This window comes from Misgurnus anguillicaudatus, chromosome 2, assembly GCF_027580225.2.
Source record: "Misgurnus anguillicaudatus chromosome 2, ASM2758022v2, whole genome shotgun sequence".
Classification (NCBI taxonomy): domain Eukaryota; kingdom Metazoa; phylum Chordata; class Actinopteri; order Cypriniformes; family Cobitidae; genus Misgurnus; species Misgurnus anguillicaudatus.
In genome coordinates this window covers 27,218,196-27,235,039 of record NC_073338.2, presented here as the reverse complement: position 1 = coordinate 27,235,039, position 16,844 = coordinate 27,218,196, and the positions used below count along the sequence as shown (strand labels likewise).

Sequence of the window (16,844 nt, the reverse complement as noted above, 5' to 3'; positions counted from 1 at the left end):
TGCAATGCAACTGAACTAATACACAGATTTCCCTAACAAATTTAAAATTCCAATCCGACCCAGGGAATATGCAATTGTTATTATTACCTAGGAAAGTACTATTTCTTCTTAAAAATGAAAGTAAAACCCTAATTTTGAATGTCTAACGAATACACTGTTTGTTGGAAATAGTAATATTTTAATTAGACAACATTTAAAATCTATCAGTAACTTTTACATGATGTTATATATCCCCCAGCTAGATGTTTTTTTTTGTCATCAATATTTGGAGATATATTTGCACAAGACTTGGAGAACAGTTGATAAGAACAGAAGTAAAGGAAGTTTCATTTAAAATAATGCACATAATTTATCCAGTAAAACATGTATTAGAGAGGTTTAAATTAAATATTGACTATTCATGTGAATTCTGTAATAATAAGAAAGAAACGATTTTTTTTCAATTGCATCTATCCAATGATATTTTGGGTTGATGTCGAAAATTTTATTACAAGAAAACTTAATATAGCTGTTAAATTGGATGGGTCGATATAATGATTTATGTTAATGATTGTGTGATAGAAAAGGACAAAGCAATTACTGGTCTTAATGGTGAAGTTTCATGTACATAAAATGAAGTGGTCTTCTGGTAAACCAAATGTTTTCTATTTTATCAACAAATTTAAGCAATACTGTAATGTATTAAACAAATGTAAAAATGTTTTTTTCCTCTGGATATTTTATGTTACTGTTTTTTTTTTGATTATGTAAATAATTTACATGTGTACACTGATGACAACACATAGTTGTAACTGTCTTGTTGTTATACATATATACAGATTTTTACAGTGAAACCAACACACTTTGTCACGCTAGCACAATGTTTTCCAGTTTCTCTATTAAAGAGGACATATATGTATATGTATACACACACACACACACACACACACACACACACAAACACATATACACACACACACACCATAGACGTAATGCATTTTATACCATACAAACTGTATATTCTATTCCCCTTACCTACCCCAGTCCCTAACCCCAACCATCACAAAAACCCTTCTCCTAATTCACATTTTCAAGAAACATATATATATATATATATATATATATATATATATATATATATATATATATATATATATATATATATATATATATATATATATATATATATATATATATATATATATATATAAAATTATTTATTTATTTATTTATATATGCAATAACAATGAACTTAGCTAAACTATTGTTGTGTGCAAATACATTTAATTTCTCCCAGTGCATTAAGAAATGCATAAACTCTCCTTTTTCTGTGTTTAAAGACGGTAAAATGGGTCTGACCTAAACTAAGTAGCCTACAGGAAATACTGTACAATTTTGTGGTGCAACACATAAACACTAATTATGCTGTAAATGTGTCTTTGCATGTGCTCATTAGAATATCCATACATGCAATACATCATAAATGATATGAGACTAAACATGTTACAATGATATAAGTTAATATATAGGCCTAGAAATTAAAATATATTATTAAAATAAAAAAACATTGCAGAAAAGTTTAATTAAAAAGATTTATCATGGCATGGCATGTGTAAGATAAGCATCAGTGGTGACATCATTCTTCCAGTCTGATGGTCATTGATATAAAAAAATGTGGGGGGGTAAAGGAGGGTCATTTCATGTTTCCCCAGCAAGTAGAGCATACAAATTGTATCTAAAACAAATTTTAGTTGTCATTTTGAGTTTCTTCTGTCAATGAGATGTTTGGATTCACCTTGGAAGATGGCTTGGGGTCATTTTTTGTCCCAAGATAGCTGCCTGTGGTTTATCTTTATTTCGCTTCAATTAAATGTTTGTAAGGTCTGCTTCAATGTTAATAGGTTTATGTATTAACCGTACATGCTGTCATTGCTAACTTAATGTGGCCTATTTTCTTCAAACCTCTGGGAATGTCTCACGATATCTCTGGAGAGTGAACACTGGTACCCTCAAATTTCAGGATCTAGGTCTGCGTCTTTCAATAACACATCAAACACATAAAGAGCACACTAATTATTCTTCATGAGGGCTACACTTCCTATTGGCTTATTGTTGCGAACAGACTTTCATGCATATTGTGTTACCGTTACTTCAGAATGGTAATGGATGTTTTTCAATATCAATTATTTCACTGGTATTACAATATCCATAGTGATAGTCATGACATGTTAGTGAAATGTGTCAAGAGGTCATTTCATTTTTACATACTTGGATTCATCATCACAGTGCCACAGTTTATTCTCAAGAACTTGATATTTATTATCCGAAACATGGGCAGGTTTTGTCCACACTTGTAGCTTCTTGGGCTATCTCTATGTAAACAAAATAAGAGGTTCTCCAGATACGAGACCATGATAACCCATGCCTTTATGTACAGTCAACCTTTAGAGATACAAAATGCAAATTCATCTCTCTGTGTTTAATCATTCACAGGTATTTCACATAGGAAGGCAATTAGAATAAAATGAAAGAAAAAAAATCATGTACTGCGAAAAAATACTTTTTACTGATTTGGTCTCCCATGTATGTATGCAGTTTGACATCAGATGGCAGAAGCTGAGTCTTATTATTGGCACATTACAACATTAAGACAATGAAAGAGAGAAAGGCATGAACAAGGGTCATTGCAACAATTTTTAAACAATTATATGTCTAATTATTGTTTACATAACCCATCTTGTTTTAATCTGGTACTTTTTTGAGGATTTAAACAGTTTAAAATGGGAGATATTTGTCAAACAATCTGTGTCTCTATTTTTGTCTATATTAGGATATAATGTTATGACCCGTTTTCTCATTTCGCCTTTGTTCTTTGCTTTATCAAAATGTACTGGAACTTTTAAGTATATTTCAAGGCAGGTTGTAAGAATTATTCATCTATTTTTTACTTCTCCATTTTTATAACAGATTTTTTTGTCAGTGTAAATAATCTTAATTGTTCAACAAAGTTGCTAATTTTAGGAACTGTTTAGAACAGAATGAAAATTCATAAGACCCAAACAAACAGTTTTGACTAAATTAAAACAAGTTAGGGATGTGCAATATCTTAAATAAAAAGTTTGAACATGAAAACAAACAAATAATACATACATATGAAATCATTACGCAGAAGTGTGCTTGCAAGATGCATTACCCATTGTTGCCTTGTGTTGTCTAGGTTTCTTAAAGTAAAATTGTCTCAGATGCTAGATTGATGGTGGATTGATGCCTGCAGTCAGTTCCTATAAATTCTAATCTGTGACGATTACATCATCAAACACGTAACATTGTCAGTTGCGTTAAGGTTATGAGATTATTCAAGACCACTGAAATATCAGTCAAATGCAGGAGAAGTGAACAGGAGAGAGATTTTAGCTCTGAGCTGCCTTAACAGTATATTCCGTAATGTGCAAATGCACAGCAAAACCTCCAGTGTTAAAAATGAACACTAAATCGGTGATATTTTTTCGTATAGAAACCATCATGATACCCCTGCTGACAAAAACAATAAAACCATTACAGAAAATTCTAATGGTTTCCATTAAAATACCAATAGGAACCATTAGCTTTTACCATTAAAACCACTACACTGTAGTGTGTTTTGGGCCATATTTCATTAGAACCAATACATAGAACAAATACATACCATTAGAGATCCACAAAAACCAATACACTGTAGTGTGTTTTGGCCCATATTCCATTAGAACCACTAAAATTCCCAATAAAACCAATAGAATTTCTGTGATGGTGTCAATTGTTTTTTTTTAGCAGGGACTGCTGTATTATGGGGTTAAGAGTGCAGCAGGTGTTCATCATTATTGTTCATTCATCACTTCATTATCTCATTAAAGTCCATGTAAAGTTAAATCAGAGAATTGTTTCTAAACACATTAGAAATGTATGTAGTAATGAATTATGGAGTCACATTAGCTACAAAAGTGAACGACACCGAGCGACACGCACTCGCTTGATGGGCGTTCCTTGGCTAGTTTCTAAAAGCGGTATCAAAAGTCACTTTAGAGGTATTGTTAAAGGAATAGTCTACTCATTTTCAACACCAAAATATGTCATGACCCCAACCAAGAACCGCTGACACATCCCTCCACCATCTGTGCGCGCGCACGCAAGCGCCGGAGCGCGCTGCGACGCTTCGATAGCATTTAGCTTAGCCCCATTCATTCAATGGTACCAATCAGAGATAAAGTTAGAAGTGACCAAACACATCAACGTTCTTCCCATTCAAGACGAGCAGCCACACGAGCAAGTTTGGTGGCACAAAATAAAACGCAGCGCTTTTCTAAGCTGATTTAAAAGAGGAACTATATTTTATGGCGTAATAGCACTTTTGGGAGTACTTCGACTCGCCTGAAAAGTCCGCTCCCCTTCTCCCTCTCATAATGGGAGAGGGAGGGTGTTACTGCGCCGAGTCAAAGTACTCCCATAAGTGCCACCACGCCATACAATACAGCTCCTCCCCTAAATCCGCCCAGAAAAGCGCCACGCTCTACCCTGTACCACCAAACTTGCTCGCACAACCACTCGTCCCAAACAGGAAAAACGTTGATGTGTTTGGTCACCTCCAACCCCATCTCCAAATGGTACCACTGAATGAATGGGGCCAAGCCAAACGCCATCGAAGCGTCGCAGCGCGCCCCAGCGCCCACGCGCACGCACACAGACGACAGAGGGATGCACCAACAACTCCCAGCCAAGGCAACAACACACTTCAATATTGAAAATGAGTAGACTATTCCTTTGTTACAAGAACGGTATTTTTGGATTTAAAAGTATGTATGTCTCGATAGAAGTAACAAAGTATATGAGATAAAATGCCAAACTTATCAGATGTATACATAAATATGCATTTTCCGCCATCTTGAAGTATTTTCTCAGACTCGACCACAGACCTACGTCACGCTGCTCCTTCATTCCGATTGGCAGTCGCTTTGTCGCATCGCTCAGCATTTGCATAAAATAGCCTGCTTGTCTATTTCGGCCCGTCGCTTGTCGCTGGCAAACGGCCACTTCCATTGAAAATGAATGGTAGCCTGTCGCTCTGTCTCTTGTAGCTAATGTGACTGAGGGGTTAGACAGTTTTCCACATTTCTGTTCAGGATTATTTGGCCACTACAACCCGAATGAATGCCCGCGACTGTGTTAGGAGCGGTGCCATGCTTTGTGGCTCCACTGCGTCATTGAGGCACTGTTGTAGCCCCGCCCCTAACACAACCACGAGCATCCACCCACGCTGCAGTGGTGTAAAAGTTGCACATTTAAAGGTCACGTTCTTTCTGTTCCCATTTTTCAAACTAGTTAGTGTGTAATGTTGCTGTTAGAGCATAAATAATACCTGCAAAATGAGCTCAAAGTTCACTGCCAAGCGATATATTTTCTTTAACAGAATTCCCCTTTCAAAGCCTCCAGCGAACGGCCGGTTTGGACTACAGCCCTCTATTTCCTGCTTTAATGATGTCAATATAAGAGTTTTTGACTAAACTCCGCCCACAGGAATACGTCAGTCGCCAGTTAAGCTCAAACGGCTCTGCTAAGCTAAGCTGCCGTCGAATCACAATACACTGAACAAGCTACACAATTAGAACTCATTAAGTATTTCTGAAGGAGGGACTTCATAGGATAAGGAAGACATCAGCTCGTTTTTAGGACAGTGAAAGCAGCAGTATAAAGAGAGATAAGTAAATAAAACATGAACACATGTTATATTGCGCACTGTAAACACAATCACGGCTTCAAAAACACAGGAATAACGGGACCTTTAATAGTGAGACTTTACACAGACTTCAACACCGATTCAGTGTTACTTTCTAAGACTAATCATTTTTAACACCCATCTGAGAGTGGATTATACGATTATAAGAGTGTTTATTTAACACTGGGGGTTTTGCTGTGTGTAAGCCACAATGTCTTCCATAAGCATCACCACCTTCTCGATCACGTATATTCTTTCAATAAAGGCCTTAAAGTATCTTTCACGATTTGGTGTTTATCCTACTTCTCTTTTAATCTCTTTGTAAGATTTAATTTATAGGTAGAACAAGGAATGCATTTAACAAACATTACCACATCATGACTGCACCTCTATATTTGCAGCTCTAAAAATACTATCCAACGTTTAAGAAAGGAATCTCTGTAAAAAGTCAACAAAATCAAACTAAACGCACACACACACATACACACATTTGAAAAACCATCCATAATCCATTCGTCACAATTGCACTGAAACATGCAAAGGTTTAAATCTCAGTTCTGCCATACATTTGTGCCTACCACTGCATTCAGCACTCTGTGCTGTCATTTCAAATTTTAAAATGCAACCTCTCTTTATTATGAAGACTTTTGGAAGCTCAGATTTTGGTGAAATGAAAGTGTTACCATACCAGCTTAAGTAGTCTGTCTCTATGTCCATATTCATTCATTCTTTCATCCATTCATTCATTCATTCTTATTTACTTTCTTTCTTTCTTTCCGTAGTAAGTGGTGGAAGTATTGAAAGGCTTTGGAAAATAAGACCGCAACAAAATTAATGGTATTCGTTTAGACAAACTAGTACAAATGTCTTAAAGAGGAATGTATCTGAAAAAGGAATGCAATGCTTGTGTCAACATTATACAAAAATTCGCTCCCTCCACAATCTATACATTCAGGCACTGGAGAAAAAAATAACATGCCTATATTTAACTAAAAAAAGGTTGCACCCAATTTCCCGAATCCTTAAGTTGGCATTCCTGCATTATTCTACTCAGTAGTAAGGTCATGTGCTCCTTCTTCTCCAGATCAATACTGAAGTGATCTCAGAGCACCTGAGGGTGCCCGTAGTGCCCATCCCAGCATTAGAAAAACACCACTACAGGTAGAGTCTTACAGAACCGATAAACCTCTTCTTCTGTTTTTGGGTGCGTCACTCCTCACTCTGGCAGGTCTGGACCCTGTGATCTCCAGTTTTAAGGACCAGTTTCCCAGACTCAATCTCAGTCTTGTAAATATATGAGGGCTTTACAAAAAAGCTAACTTGAACAGCCATACAATGGCTAAACATAAACCATATATCTACTATTTTGATAATTCTCTACTTATTAATACGAGTCCTCGATCTCGGTCTGATCAGCTTACGCGAATAAGTCTGAGGGCTTTGGAAGCGGTGAGCAGGTCCGAGCCGGTGTTAGCCGCTGTCGGAGGAAGTGTGCGGGGCAGTGGAGGGGGAGCGTCGTCGTCTGGAGGGTGTCCAGGATCGCTCCGAGCCCAGTGACGCCGGTCGGAAGCGGTGCATGAAGCCATCTAGGAGGTCCTGCTGCTGCTGAGTTATGGCTTGGGAGATCAGACAGGGCAGAGCCTGCAGGCTGCCGGTGACTGCGTCCAGCTTGTCCTCCAGCGTGCCAATGCGCTTGTCCAGCTCCTCACTGCGTTCCTGCAGCTCTGACACCAGGTCGTACATCACATTTTGTGTCTAGAAGAGTGCATTGAGATGGAGTGAGATTAACTGAAATCAATCGATGGATCAAACTGTCTGTCTCTTTATCCTGTTGAGGACTGGTAGCCAAAACAGCATATGCTGGTGACCAGCTGTGTTTTTTTATCCAGAAAGGTATCTAGAGTATTACTCAATCTATATGGTTATCAAATTAAATCATTTTACTAACAGAACAGCTTTTCTCCCTCTTTTATTTCTGTTGAAGATAGTCTACATGGCTGTATGCCCAGTAGGAACAAAAGATTTGAATCTACCTTTGCCAAGTCCACCAGAGTGTTGGCCTGGTCATTGAGCTTCCTCTGCTCCATTTTCACACTGCGAAGCCTGAGAGGAGGCAGGGTTATGGAGGGGAAGGGGATCAGGAGGAGGGGGACATTAGGGAAGAGTAACAGATTCCTGTCAGGAAGGCTCAATAAGGATGAGGGATAGAGAGAGAGTGGCCTTCATGCAAGCATTCACAGTCCTGTTTGCCATACCAGACATGCAAACCCAATCTATGAAATGTAAAGAAGAGAAAACTCTTAACTTAACGTTCAAACATGACACATCTCCTTTTGCCCCTGCAGGCACGCGTCAACCATTCACAAAAAAAGCCATCCGAGAGCCTCGTTTTGTGGATGAGGTCAAAGGAAGTGGCAAACAGCTGAGGTAGAGGTTTATGTGACCGCTGAAAATGCTTGTGAGAATGGCATTGCTTGCTGTGCGCTTGGTTCTGAACAAAATTTTAAAAGAATGTGTTAATGAAGTTGTTTTAATTGTGCCATAGCAACTATGAAAGAGAGTACTGGGATGACTCTAACCATGAGGAGACATTGTAAGAAAGGCTGCCTTAATATCCTGCCTGTTAGTTGTTGTCATTCAAAGGAATGCAAGTCATCCACTCCAATCTGTGAGTCGTTAACTAAATGCCAAAATGTTCGTTTGTTTTCATTACAAGCTTAATGGACTTTTAAGTATCCGAGAATAAACAAATCTGGAGATGCAGGACATGGTCAGCATTCTTTCTAATGCAAAAGCTCCATATCATCTTGCATCAAAGCCCTGGATGACCCTACATATCTTTGCATTGATTGTCAAGTAAGTGCCTGTGGTGAAAGCTTCAACAAAATACAAAATGTTTTTTAATTTATAGACATAGTCTGTGAATACGTAAAATATAGTTAAGCTTTAAAGGCCCTGAGGTTTTATCTATTTGTTCATTTTGCCTATATCCTCTAGACACACAAGCTGGGGCTATCAATGCAAGTTAATACAGAGATTTACACGTCTGAATAATGGAATCGGTGCAAATGAACAAATCAACACTCCCAAAGATGCTTCTCTTTCGACAGGTTTCATAAAACCATACAGCATTTAGTAATGTTGCATCTTTTTCATTCTAGACTTAGAATGGAGAGAAGCAATATAGGTAACCAAAATCAGCATTCAGCTTCCAACTCCATGCATATGAAACAGAGACAGGGAGGATGTGGGAAGAAAAACACAGAGGACAAAACTTACTTCTGAGCTCTGCGGTGATAGAGCAGAACGAAGACAAAACACAGTTCAAGTTTAGAAAGCACAACATATACACAACATGTGAGCCATTACACTGCACTATAACCACAGGGTAAGGGGTTGGGGAAGGAAAGGGGAGAAGGACAATCATCACATTACATAGAATAACATGCTGCTTCAGTTCTTTACTCCTGTGAAGGACGTCTTTATTCATTCCTAATGTCTTTGACGTGATTGACGGGAAGTTTAAAGAGCACCTATTGTAACGATATGCAAAGTTACAAACCCCAAAGTAAACGATGACGCGAGTTATCGTCTCCAATGTAAATCTCTTTTCTTGGACTACAACAAACACACGGATTGTAGGCAACAGTTTACTTCCTGGGATTGGTGATGTAGACAAGACCGATATTATCATAATTCCTCCCGCTTCGGACTCACGGCTGTAAATTAACTTCTGTTAGCAACCGAATCTTTCAAACATGGTAAGGAGCATCACATTTCCTACTGTCGTCAGAGGTATTCAGACCAATCACAACGTACAGATTAGCTGGCCAATCAGAGCTTTTCAAATCGTTGCGTTTCAGGAAGAGAGTGAAATCTTGAGCTACTAAAATGTATGTGGAAAATAATGTGCTTTTTAACCATAACCCACGCGAACACATTGTATTATACCAACATGATCTAACAAAGTTCTGTGGGATAGGAATTTTTTGCTCATTTTTCCATGGCATTCTCACAGATTGGTTACTCAACTGCTTTCTTCTATTTCCAAACCATTGTCGCTTCGGTTTAGGGTTAGATTTGGTGTTTGCGTTAGTATGTCACTATAAGTATTGGTTTATACTAGGGATGCACCGATAGGATTTTTTTGGGCCGATACCGATACCGATTTAAACAGACAACTTCTGGCCGATACCGATGCCGATACCGATATTAAACACTTGTATACAATACTATTCAGTTGGTCTATTAGCTAGTTTATTTCTGCATCAAATTATTTTTACTGAACATGGATTGGATCTAATTAACATTTAACTGACCAACATAATAAGAGAGGCACAAATTAAGCTAAAACACATATAATAAGACAGCATGACAACCTTCAAAGGTGGTTTTAGCTATTCAGCATTTATTTTATTAACAACATTAATTCATTTTTTACATATAATGGATTTCTTTATGCAGTTAATTAATAAACAATCGGTATCGGCCTTTCTCGTGCTATTGCCGATATGCCGATGGTTTCAAATTCATCAAATATCGGCCGATTAATATCGGCGGCCGATACATCGGTGCATCACTAGTTTATACTATTTTTTCCGCTTTTTTAGATTTTCTAAACTTTAAACAATTGTCGCCTAGCGTTGGGGTTAGAGTTGGGTTTGGGTAAGGATGTCATTTTATGTAAATCTAACCCTAAACCGAAGCGACAATGGTAAGAAAATAGGACAAAACAGTTGAGCAACCAATCCGCGAGAACGCCACGGAAAAACTAGCAAAAAAACTCAGTGACTATCCCGCAGAAATTCGTGAGATCAGGTTGATTATATTAAATATACAAAATAACATTGTTTTTTAGCAATGAAATAGGTGCTCTTTAAAAACCAGGATCTGTATTTTTTAATAGCTGTATTATCATTTACCTCACCATTCAAATTTAACAAGACTTTATGGGAAAAATTCAAATGGGAGAGAGAGAAAACATACAAAAGTCATTACTCAGTCGAACCCTGTCTTCCATTAAAAAAAGTGAACTGCATTTACCCACCAAATGACCCGGTTTTGAATCCTAATTTTGTGGTTTGCAAACAGATAATACTGATTGTTCATCCGACAAGGACATTGATTCGTTACATACTTGATTCTTATTATACTGTAAATAAATAGCATGCAAAAATGCTGATGTGTGGAAACATTGTGCTTACTGGTGAATGGCCTGTAAGAACTTGCGCTGATGTTTGCGCACTTTGGCATGATCTATCTTCTTCACTAATTTTGTGTGTTTGTAGATGAGCCATGTTTCCCTGAGTACATTGGCAGCTGTGTTCTTTACCTGAGATGAAAGAAGAACAGCAAGCATTACATACGTCGTGAAGCACTTAAAGACAATTCAGTCAAATTATTCAGTCACCTACTCTTTTACAAAGTTGGGTGTCCATCATGAAATTGTGGACGTGCTTCTCAGCTTTTGTCAGTTCTAATTTTCTGGCTACCACTGCGACTACAAGTGCAGTGCACCCAGCACCCTACAAGAAGAGATGTTGAATAGTATCCAGTTTGAAAATAAGTAGTAACAGCTAATGTATAGACCATTTTGCAAGATGTAAACAAAAGCACTTCATGTTTCAGTTTTTAACACTACATAAACATTGGGATCCAATACAACCAACAGAACATATAGAACTGAATCAAAAAGTTAAAAAACATCTCAGTGAAATAAAGAAAAGAGTTACAAACTGAAAAATAAAGTGTTTCTGGACCAGTGTTCTTTACATCTTGCAAAATGGTCTATACACAGTACATTTTAAAGACATACCATAATTCCTGTAAGAAGACAGACACCTTTCCCACAATATGTATGAGGAACCATATCCCCATAGCCAATTGATAGGAAAGTTATGGAAATTAGCCACATAGCTCCAAGAAAGTTACTAGTGACTTCCTGTTTGTCATGATACCTGTAAGAGTAAAAACACAATAGACAGAGAACAATGATCAGACTAATATCTCTGGAAATGTATGAATGTGTAGCAATATATTTCTTTAAAGGTGCCAAAGAATGCATTGAAATAATGCGTTAAATTGTTCTCTGATATCTACATAGAAGGTATGTGACTTTATTAAGTGCAAAAACATTTATACATGTCTATTTACAACCTTAGGACATGCCCTTAGAATGAAATGGTCTTTTAATACCTTATTTTTTCAACCCCTTGGGAGTCTGCTGACATTGGCTTAACTTAGCACCCTCTTACATACGTTACATTTTTACTACACTTGCTAGTATAAGTTAATCTTAACCGCTGTATTCTGCTGCTTATGTTTTATGATTTTTCTGTGTTTTTTCCTACATCTATTAATGTTAAGCTGCTTTGAAACAATTAAACAATTGTGAAAAGCGCTATATAAATAAAATTATATTGAATTATTTGAAAGGGTATTAAAATAATAATGTTGAGCTCTGCTCTGATTGGCTGTTTCTCAGAGCAGTTCAGTTCAGTAGCTCTCTCTGTACACGGACCTTATGTTTTAAGCTGTATCAGATGAAGATATAGATTTGGAGGAATAATTAATTCTTTGGAGATTGGAAATAGACGTTTCTAAGTTTGTTTTTCTTTTTCAGTATGGAACTGCAAAACGTAATTGTAACATCAATAATAGAACTAAACGCTGGCATATAGTATTAGCTAGTAGCGCCAACACGGCAGTCACAACATTGTTTTTAGCATTGTAACAACATTGTAATTAATGAAGTACATTTCGACTGTAACGTCACAGTCTGTGTTATGCTGAGATTGGACTGTTTTTCAGTGGTCTTTTCTATGCACAAGGTTTACAAAAGAAAGAGGAGACAATCGTGTTTTATTATTCATCTATGCCTAGATAAATACATTTTTACATTCTATGGCACCTTTAAGTTCTGGTTGAATGTTTGGTAATACAATTTATGAAAGTAAATGTTTGATGTTTCAACATCAGGACCTGAAAAAGAAACATTTCCTGATTTTATCTCACTTAAATAAATAATTAACCAAGAGAAACTTACCAACAGCAGTCATTATCAAATAATATACAGTATAATATATTAAAAACAACAGATTAGAGTATTAAAAAGCAATATTTATATGGGGAGGGGAGTTTAATGCTCAGTGTGTGATAATAAAAAATTAATTCAAAGCAATTTAAATAGACAAAGGATACAAATTAAAAAATCAAACTAATGTGCATTTTTAAATAAGAAAATCCTAAATAAGGGTAAAGCTTATTTTTAATTTTTCATATTAGCAATGGTTAACATTTAAAAAAAAGTCCTAACGTCACTTCAAAAGGACAATCCAATCATTAAAAATAATTTAAAAAAATACAATCCCTACATACAGATAAACTAGACTATTCTTATCAGCTCATCCACATGTTTGCAAGAGGTTGACCTTTCAACAGTGTGTCAGGGAGTCAGAAGACATTTATCTGCATTTAATACAGTATTGAAATACCTTTGATGAGACAGAAAAAAATCAATGCCCACAGGCTATTCAACAATCATACTGAGCAGCCAGACTGAACACAAATGAACCACAATGTTAATTCAGATTTAATTATTCCTAAATGTTTCCTTCAGGGCAGCATACGCAGAACACAAGCGATGTCATGCCAATATTAACTGTGCCTGAACTGCATATAGCACAATCCAACTCTGCAGCCATGCTCCAAGAGCAAAAAAGTTTTTGGTCTTTTGTGTTTTTCTTCAAAAACAGTGTAGATAGAGGTCCCTCTTTTTACATGCGAAAAGCATAGTTTCCATGCAGGCATTGTAAAGATATCCACATCCTGCATGCTGAGATATAAGCCAGTATATTGAGAGCAGAGACATTGTCACCTTATCACTATATTAGTTATAATAATGAAGTGATCGTTTTAAATCATATAGATAAAAGCAAGGGATTATTCTCAGAAAGTATGAGAACATTCCCATGATCACACATTGCTGGCAAAAACCATCCTCAGATAGTTTTTGTCATTTTTAGCTGATCTTTTTGAAGCTGGTGTCAGATCTCAGAGGTTAAAAGAGTCCTCTGTGCTGTAATCACATGATTTTATTCTAGGAAATGCCTTCTAGAATGATAGTGTAATGTAAAAGATGTAGTGTATCTTAACCATAAACCTTTTGGGATGAGGTCAAATCCTGTGAGGTCTGCGCACTTGCACGGAATAAATGTGTTATCATGACTACGCACGCTATTATCAATAATCAATAACGGTTTTGACAGTGCAGATGTGCATTAACATTTCACTCAATGCTGAAGATTTTGGTAATGAAAATGGCTTTCTAAAGCTCTCAATATACTGTATGCAATACTGGCATAAAATGGAGAAGAGCTGGCACCACCTTCAACTTAGATCAAGAAATCTATTTCAAGAAATCATCTTCCCAAATATCCCACTCATATCCCACATTCCCCATACAAACTTCAACATTTAGCAATTACGTTCAGAATCCAGCAGTGAAAGACAATCTCATACCTTTTATGACTCAAACCCTGACAGCATGATTAGAGGATGCAATGATGAAAGAAATATAGAGACATTTAAACCCGTTTACCAATGTTCACAGTGGACTCAAGATAAATTCCCACCACGTTGCTTTTCTGTGTTATGTTTAATTTTAAACTCACACTGTATTTTAAAGGTTTCAGTGTGATAATTAAAACCAGACAAACTTTATATAAAATGCTTTAAGCACAATCAACACACAAAAAACATCTTAAACCTGATTCAAGATGGTCTTCTAATTTTCCATCCTGATAACCGAATGCTCAGGGAACACCCTTGCAACTTGTAAGCCTTCTTATTATTTACATTTATACAACTGGCAGATATCCAAGGTGCATTTATTGGCTTGCGCATTCCCTGGGAATAAAACCCATGACCTTGGCATTGCCAGCGTCATGTGCTACCAGCTACAAGTATTTTATGCATCTCCAGTAACTGGAGGTTTGTATACATGGAGAAACTGTCATACCATCTTGACAAAATCTGTTTCTCTTTTTATCCTCTATACTGCGACTTCACCATATGTGGTTATATTTATAGTCTATTTCATCATTAAATTGCTTTTCTTTTATCATACTTTCTGAAATACCGTATTAAGTTCAATATTTTACACTTAAAGCCCTGTTTTCAGATTGTTTATGATGAAATAGAACCGTTTTGACTGAAATTTGGACATATGATGCTGGCCCAAGAATTTTCGGTTTCTGTTGTATCACCCACTACAATGGCTGCATAGGTGCACTGGAACAATCCTAAACTAAAATGCATTCAACTTTCGTTTACAAAGACGTGAAACTCACCGAGTGGTCAGGGATGTTCACTGATATGCTCACACATAAATCGCTGCAAAATATGCTTTCCAACAGGTGTTTAAGCATTCATTGTAAACTTGTGGACCTATTTTTCCAAACGCCTCAAACCCCTATATTCTTCTGTTGAGAGCTTGAATAATAGACACTCCAGGCCAGTTGGTGGCGATAATCCACCTTTACCAATTGCGAGAATACAAACAATGTTCCCGGCGGCGGAGTAATACCTCACAGCACATCTAATACAAGTCAATGGAGTTGGACAAAAACTACGATAAAACAGCTGTTGGGAAGCATAATTTGCAGCGATTTTTGTGTGAACATATCAGTGAACACCCCTGACCACTCGGTGAGTTTCACGTCTTTGTAAACGAAAGTTTAATGCATTTTAGGAAGGATTGTTCCGATGCACCTATACAGCTATTGTAGAGGTGGGAAGTGATACAACAAACACCCAAAAATTATCGGTCCATATGTCCAAATTTCAGTCAAAACCGTATTTCATCATAAACAATCCGAAAACAGGGCTCCAAGTGCAAAATACCGAACCTGTCCTTTAAAAGTACCATTAACATGGAATGATGGATGGAATTGGATGAACATTCGGGAAAAGGACCTAAGATACTGCCACAGTCATGCAAAATATCCCAGGAAAAGCGGAACGGCAGAGAGGATAAGGATCAAAAGATGAAAACTGTAAAGCAATGAACTAAAGTGTGAATGATAAGCCAACGTTGCAAATGTTCCTCCAATGTCCCAACTTTTCCTCGATTTTCCCATCCCTCCCATTCCAGACGGACTCCCTGCTCGTCCAGTCTCACACCGTTCTGCCTTTTGGGCTGGCCAGTGTGCTTGCAGAAAACCATAGTGCTGTAAAATGCCCAATTTAGCAGCACTGTTGAGAAACAAGCGCCTCTTTTGAATGACGACATCAGTAAACATGAAGACTATCATGCTGTTTCATAGTTTACCAGAAGTGGGAACCCAATCTAGTCTAAAACATTGGTTTGTTTTTCTTTCTGAAGAGACTGTGCTAAAATGGACAGCATCCTTTACACCTGTTGTCCCAAAGTGGCTCAGCATCTTTTAACCAATGTGTTTCAGGCTGCACACATTTTCGCACTTATGGCACTCTTTTAGGTAAAAGCTAAATGTGTGGGAACAAAGATTTAACCTAACCACTACAAGAGCCTACATTTTAATACATGTATCATGTTAAAAACACAAAGACATGCAAGGTTCCTTTCCCAGGTCGCTATGCGAATCTTTTGTGCTGGGGTTTATTATGGTTCAATAACAGCTGCTAAAGGAATAATAGAGAAAAAGAGTTGCCCTCAGGCGTATTTGTAAAGGTGATTTGAAGGAGCTGCTCCATTTTAACACAAACTCTCTCCCATTCCCTCCCTCCCTCCCTCCTACTCCTAAGCACTTTAGAAAGAGACGCTTGATTCGCAGGGCCGCGCAAATCATAGCTTTCCAAACCATTAGTGCATTTTCTAAGAGCAAACTTCTCTTTTTGCGGATGGTGCCACATTCACACGTTATTTTTCCGTTTTTTCCAAAAAGAAAACCTAAATCCCACCCCTCCCCATCTTAGAGCAGCAGTGGCACCAGCTCAATGAACAATGATAGGTTTTTCCACGGCTAGAGAACAAGGACTCACATGGCATCCCTATGGAGCAGCATAGAGGGGAAACAGAAAGTACAACAGTGAATTATAGTCACACACACACACATACACACACACACATACACTCAAC

The 16,844-nt window shown here is 37.3% G+C and overlaps 1 protein-coding gene across 8 annotated transcripts in view; it reads right to left on the bottom strand.

Moving 5' to 3' along the window:
- Positions 1–2,273: 2,273 nt before the first annotated feature.
- The window catches only part of kcnn1a (potassium intermediate/small conductance calcium-activated channel, subfamily N, member 1a), a 43,020-nt gene continuing 28,449 nt past the window's right edge, over positions 2,274–16,844 (bottom strand). For 3 of the 8 annotated variants that reach the window (XM_073875772.1, XM_055202226.2, XM_073875775.1), the window contains exons 5-9: positions 11,541–11,682; positions 11,140–11,250; positions 10,930–11,057; positions 7,759–7,828; positions 2,274–7,480 (exon numbers count right to left, since the gene is read on the bottom strand). In XM_073875772.1, coding sequence (XP_073731873.1) covers positions 7,196–7,480; positions 7,759–7,828; positions 10,930–11,057; positions 11,140–11,250; positions 11,541–11,682 — 736 coding nt within the window. In that variant the 3' untranslated portion in view covers positions 2,274–7,195. Of the gene's footprint in view, positions 7,481–7,758; positions 9,101–10,929; positions 11,058–11,139; positions 11,251–11,540; positions 11,683–16,844 lie in introns of those variants that run through there. The other 5 variants (XR_012373130.1, XR_012373129.1, XR_012373128.1 and 2 more) reach the window with 5 other exon arrangements.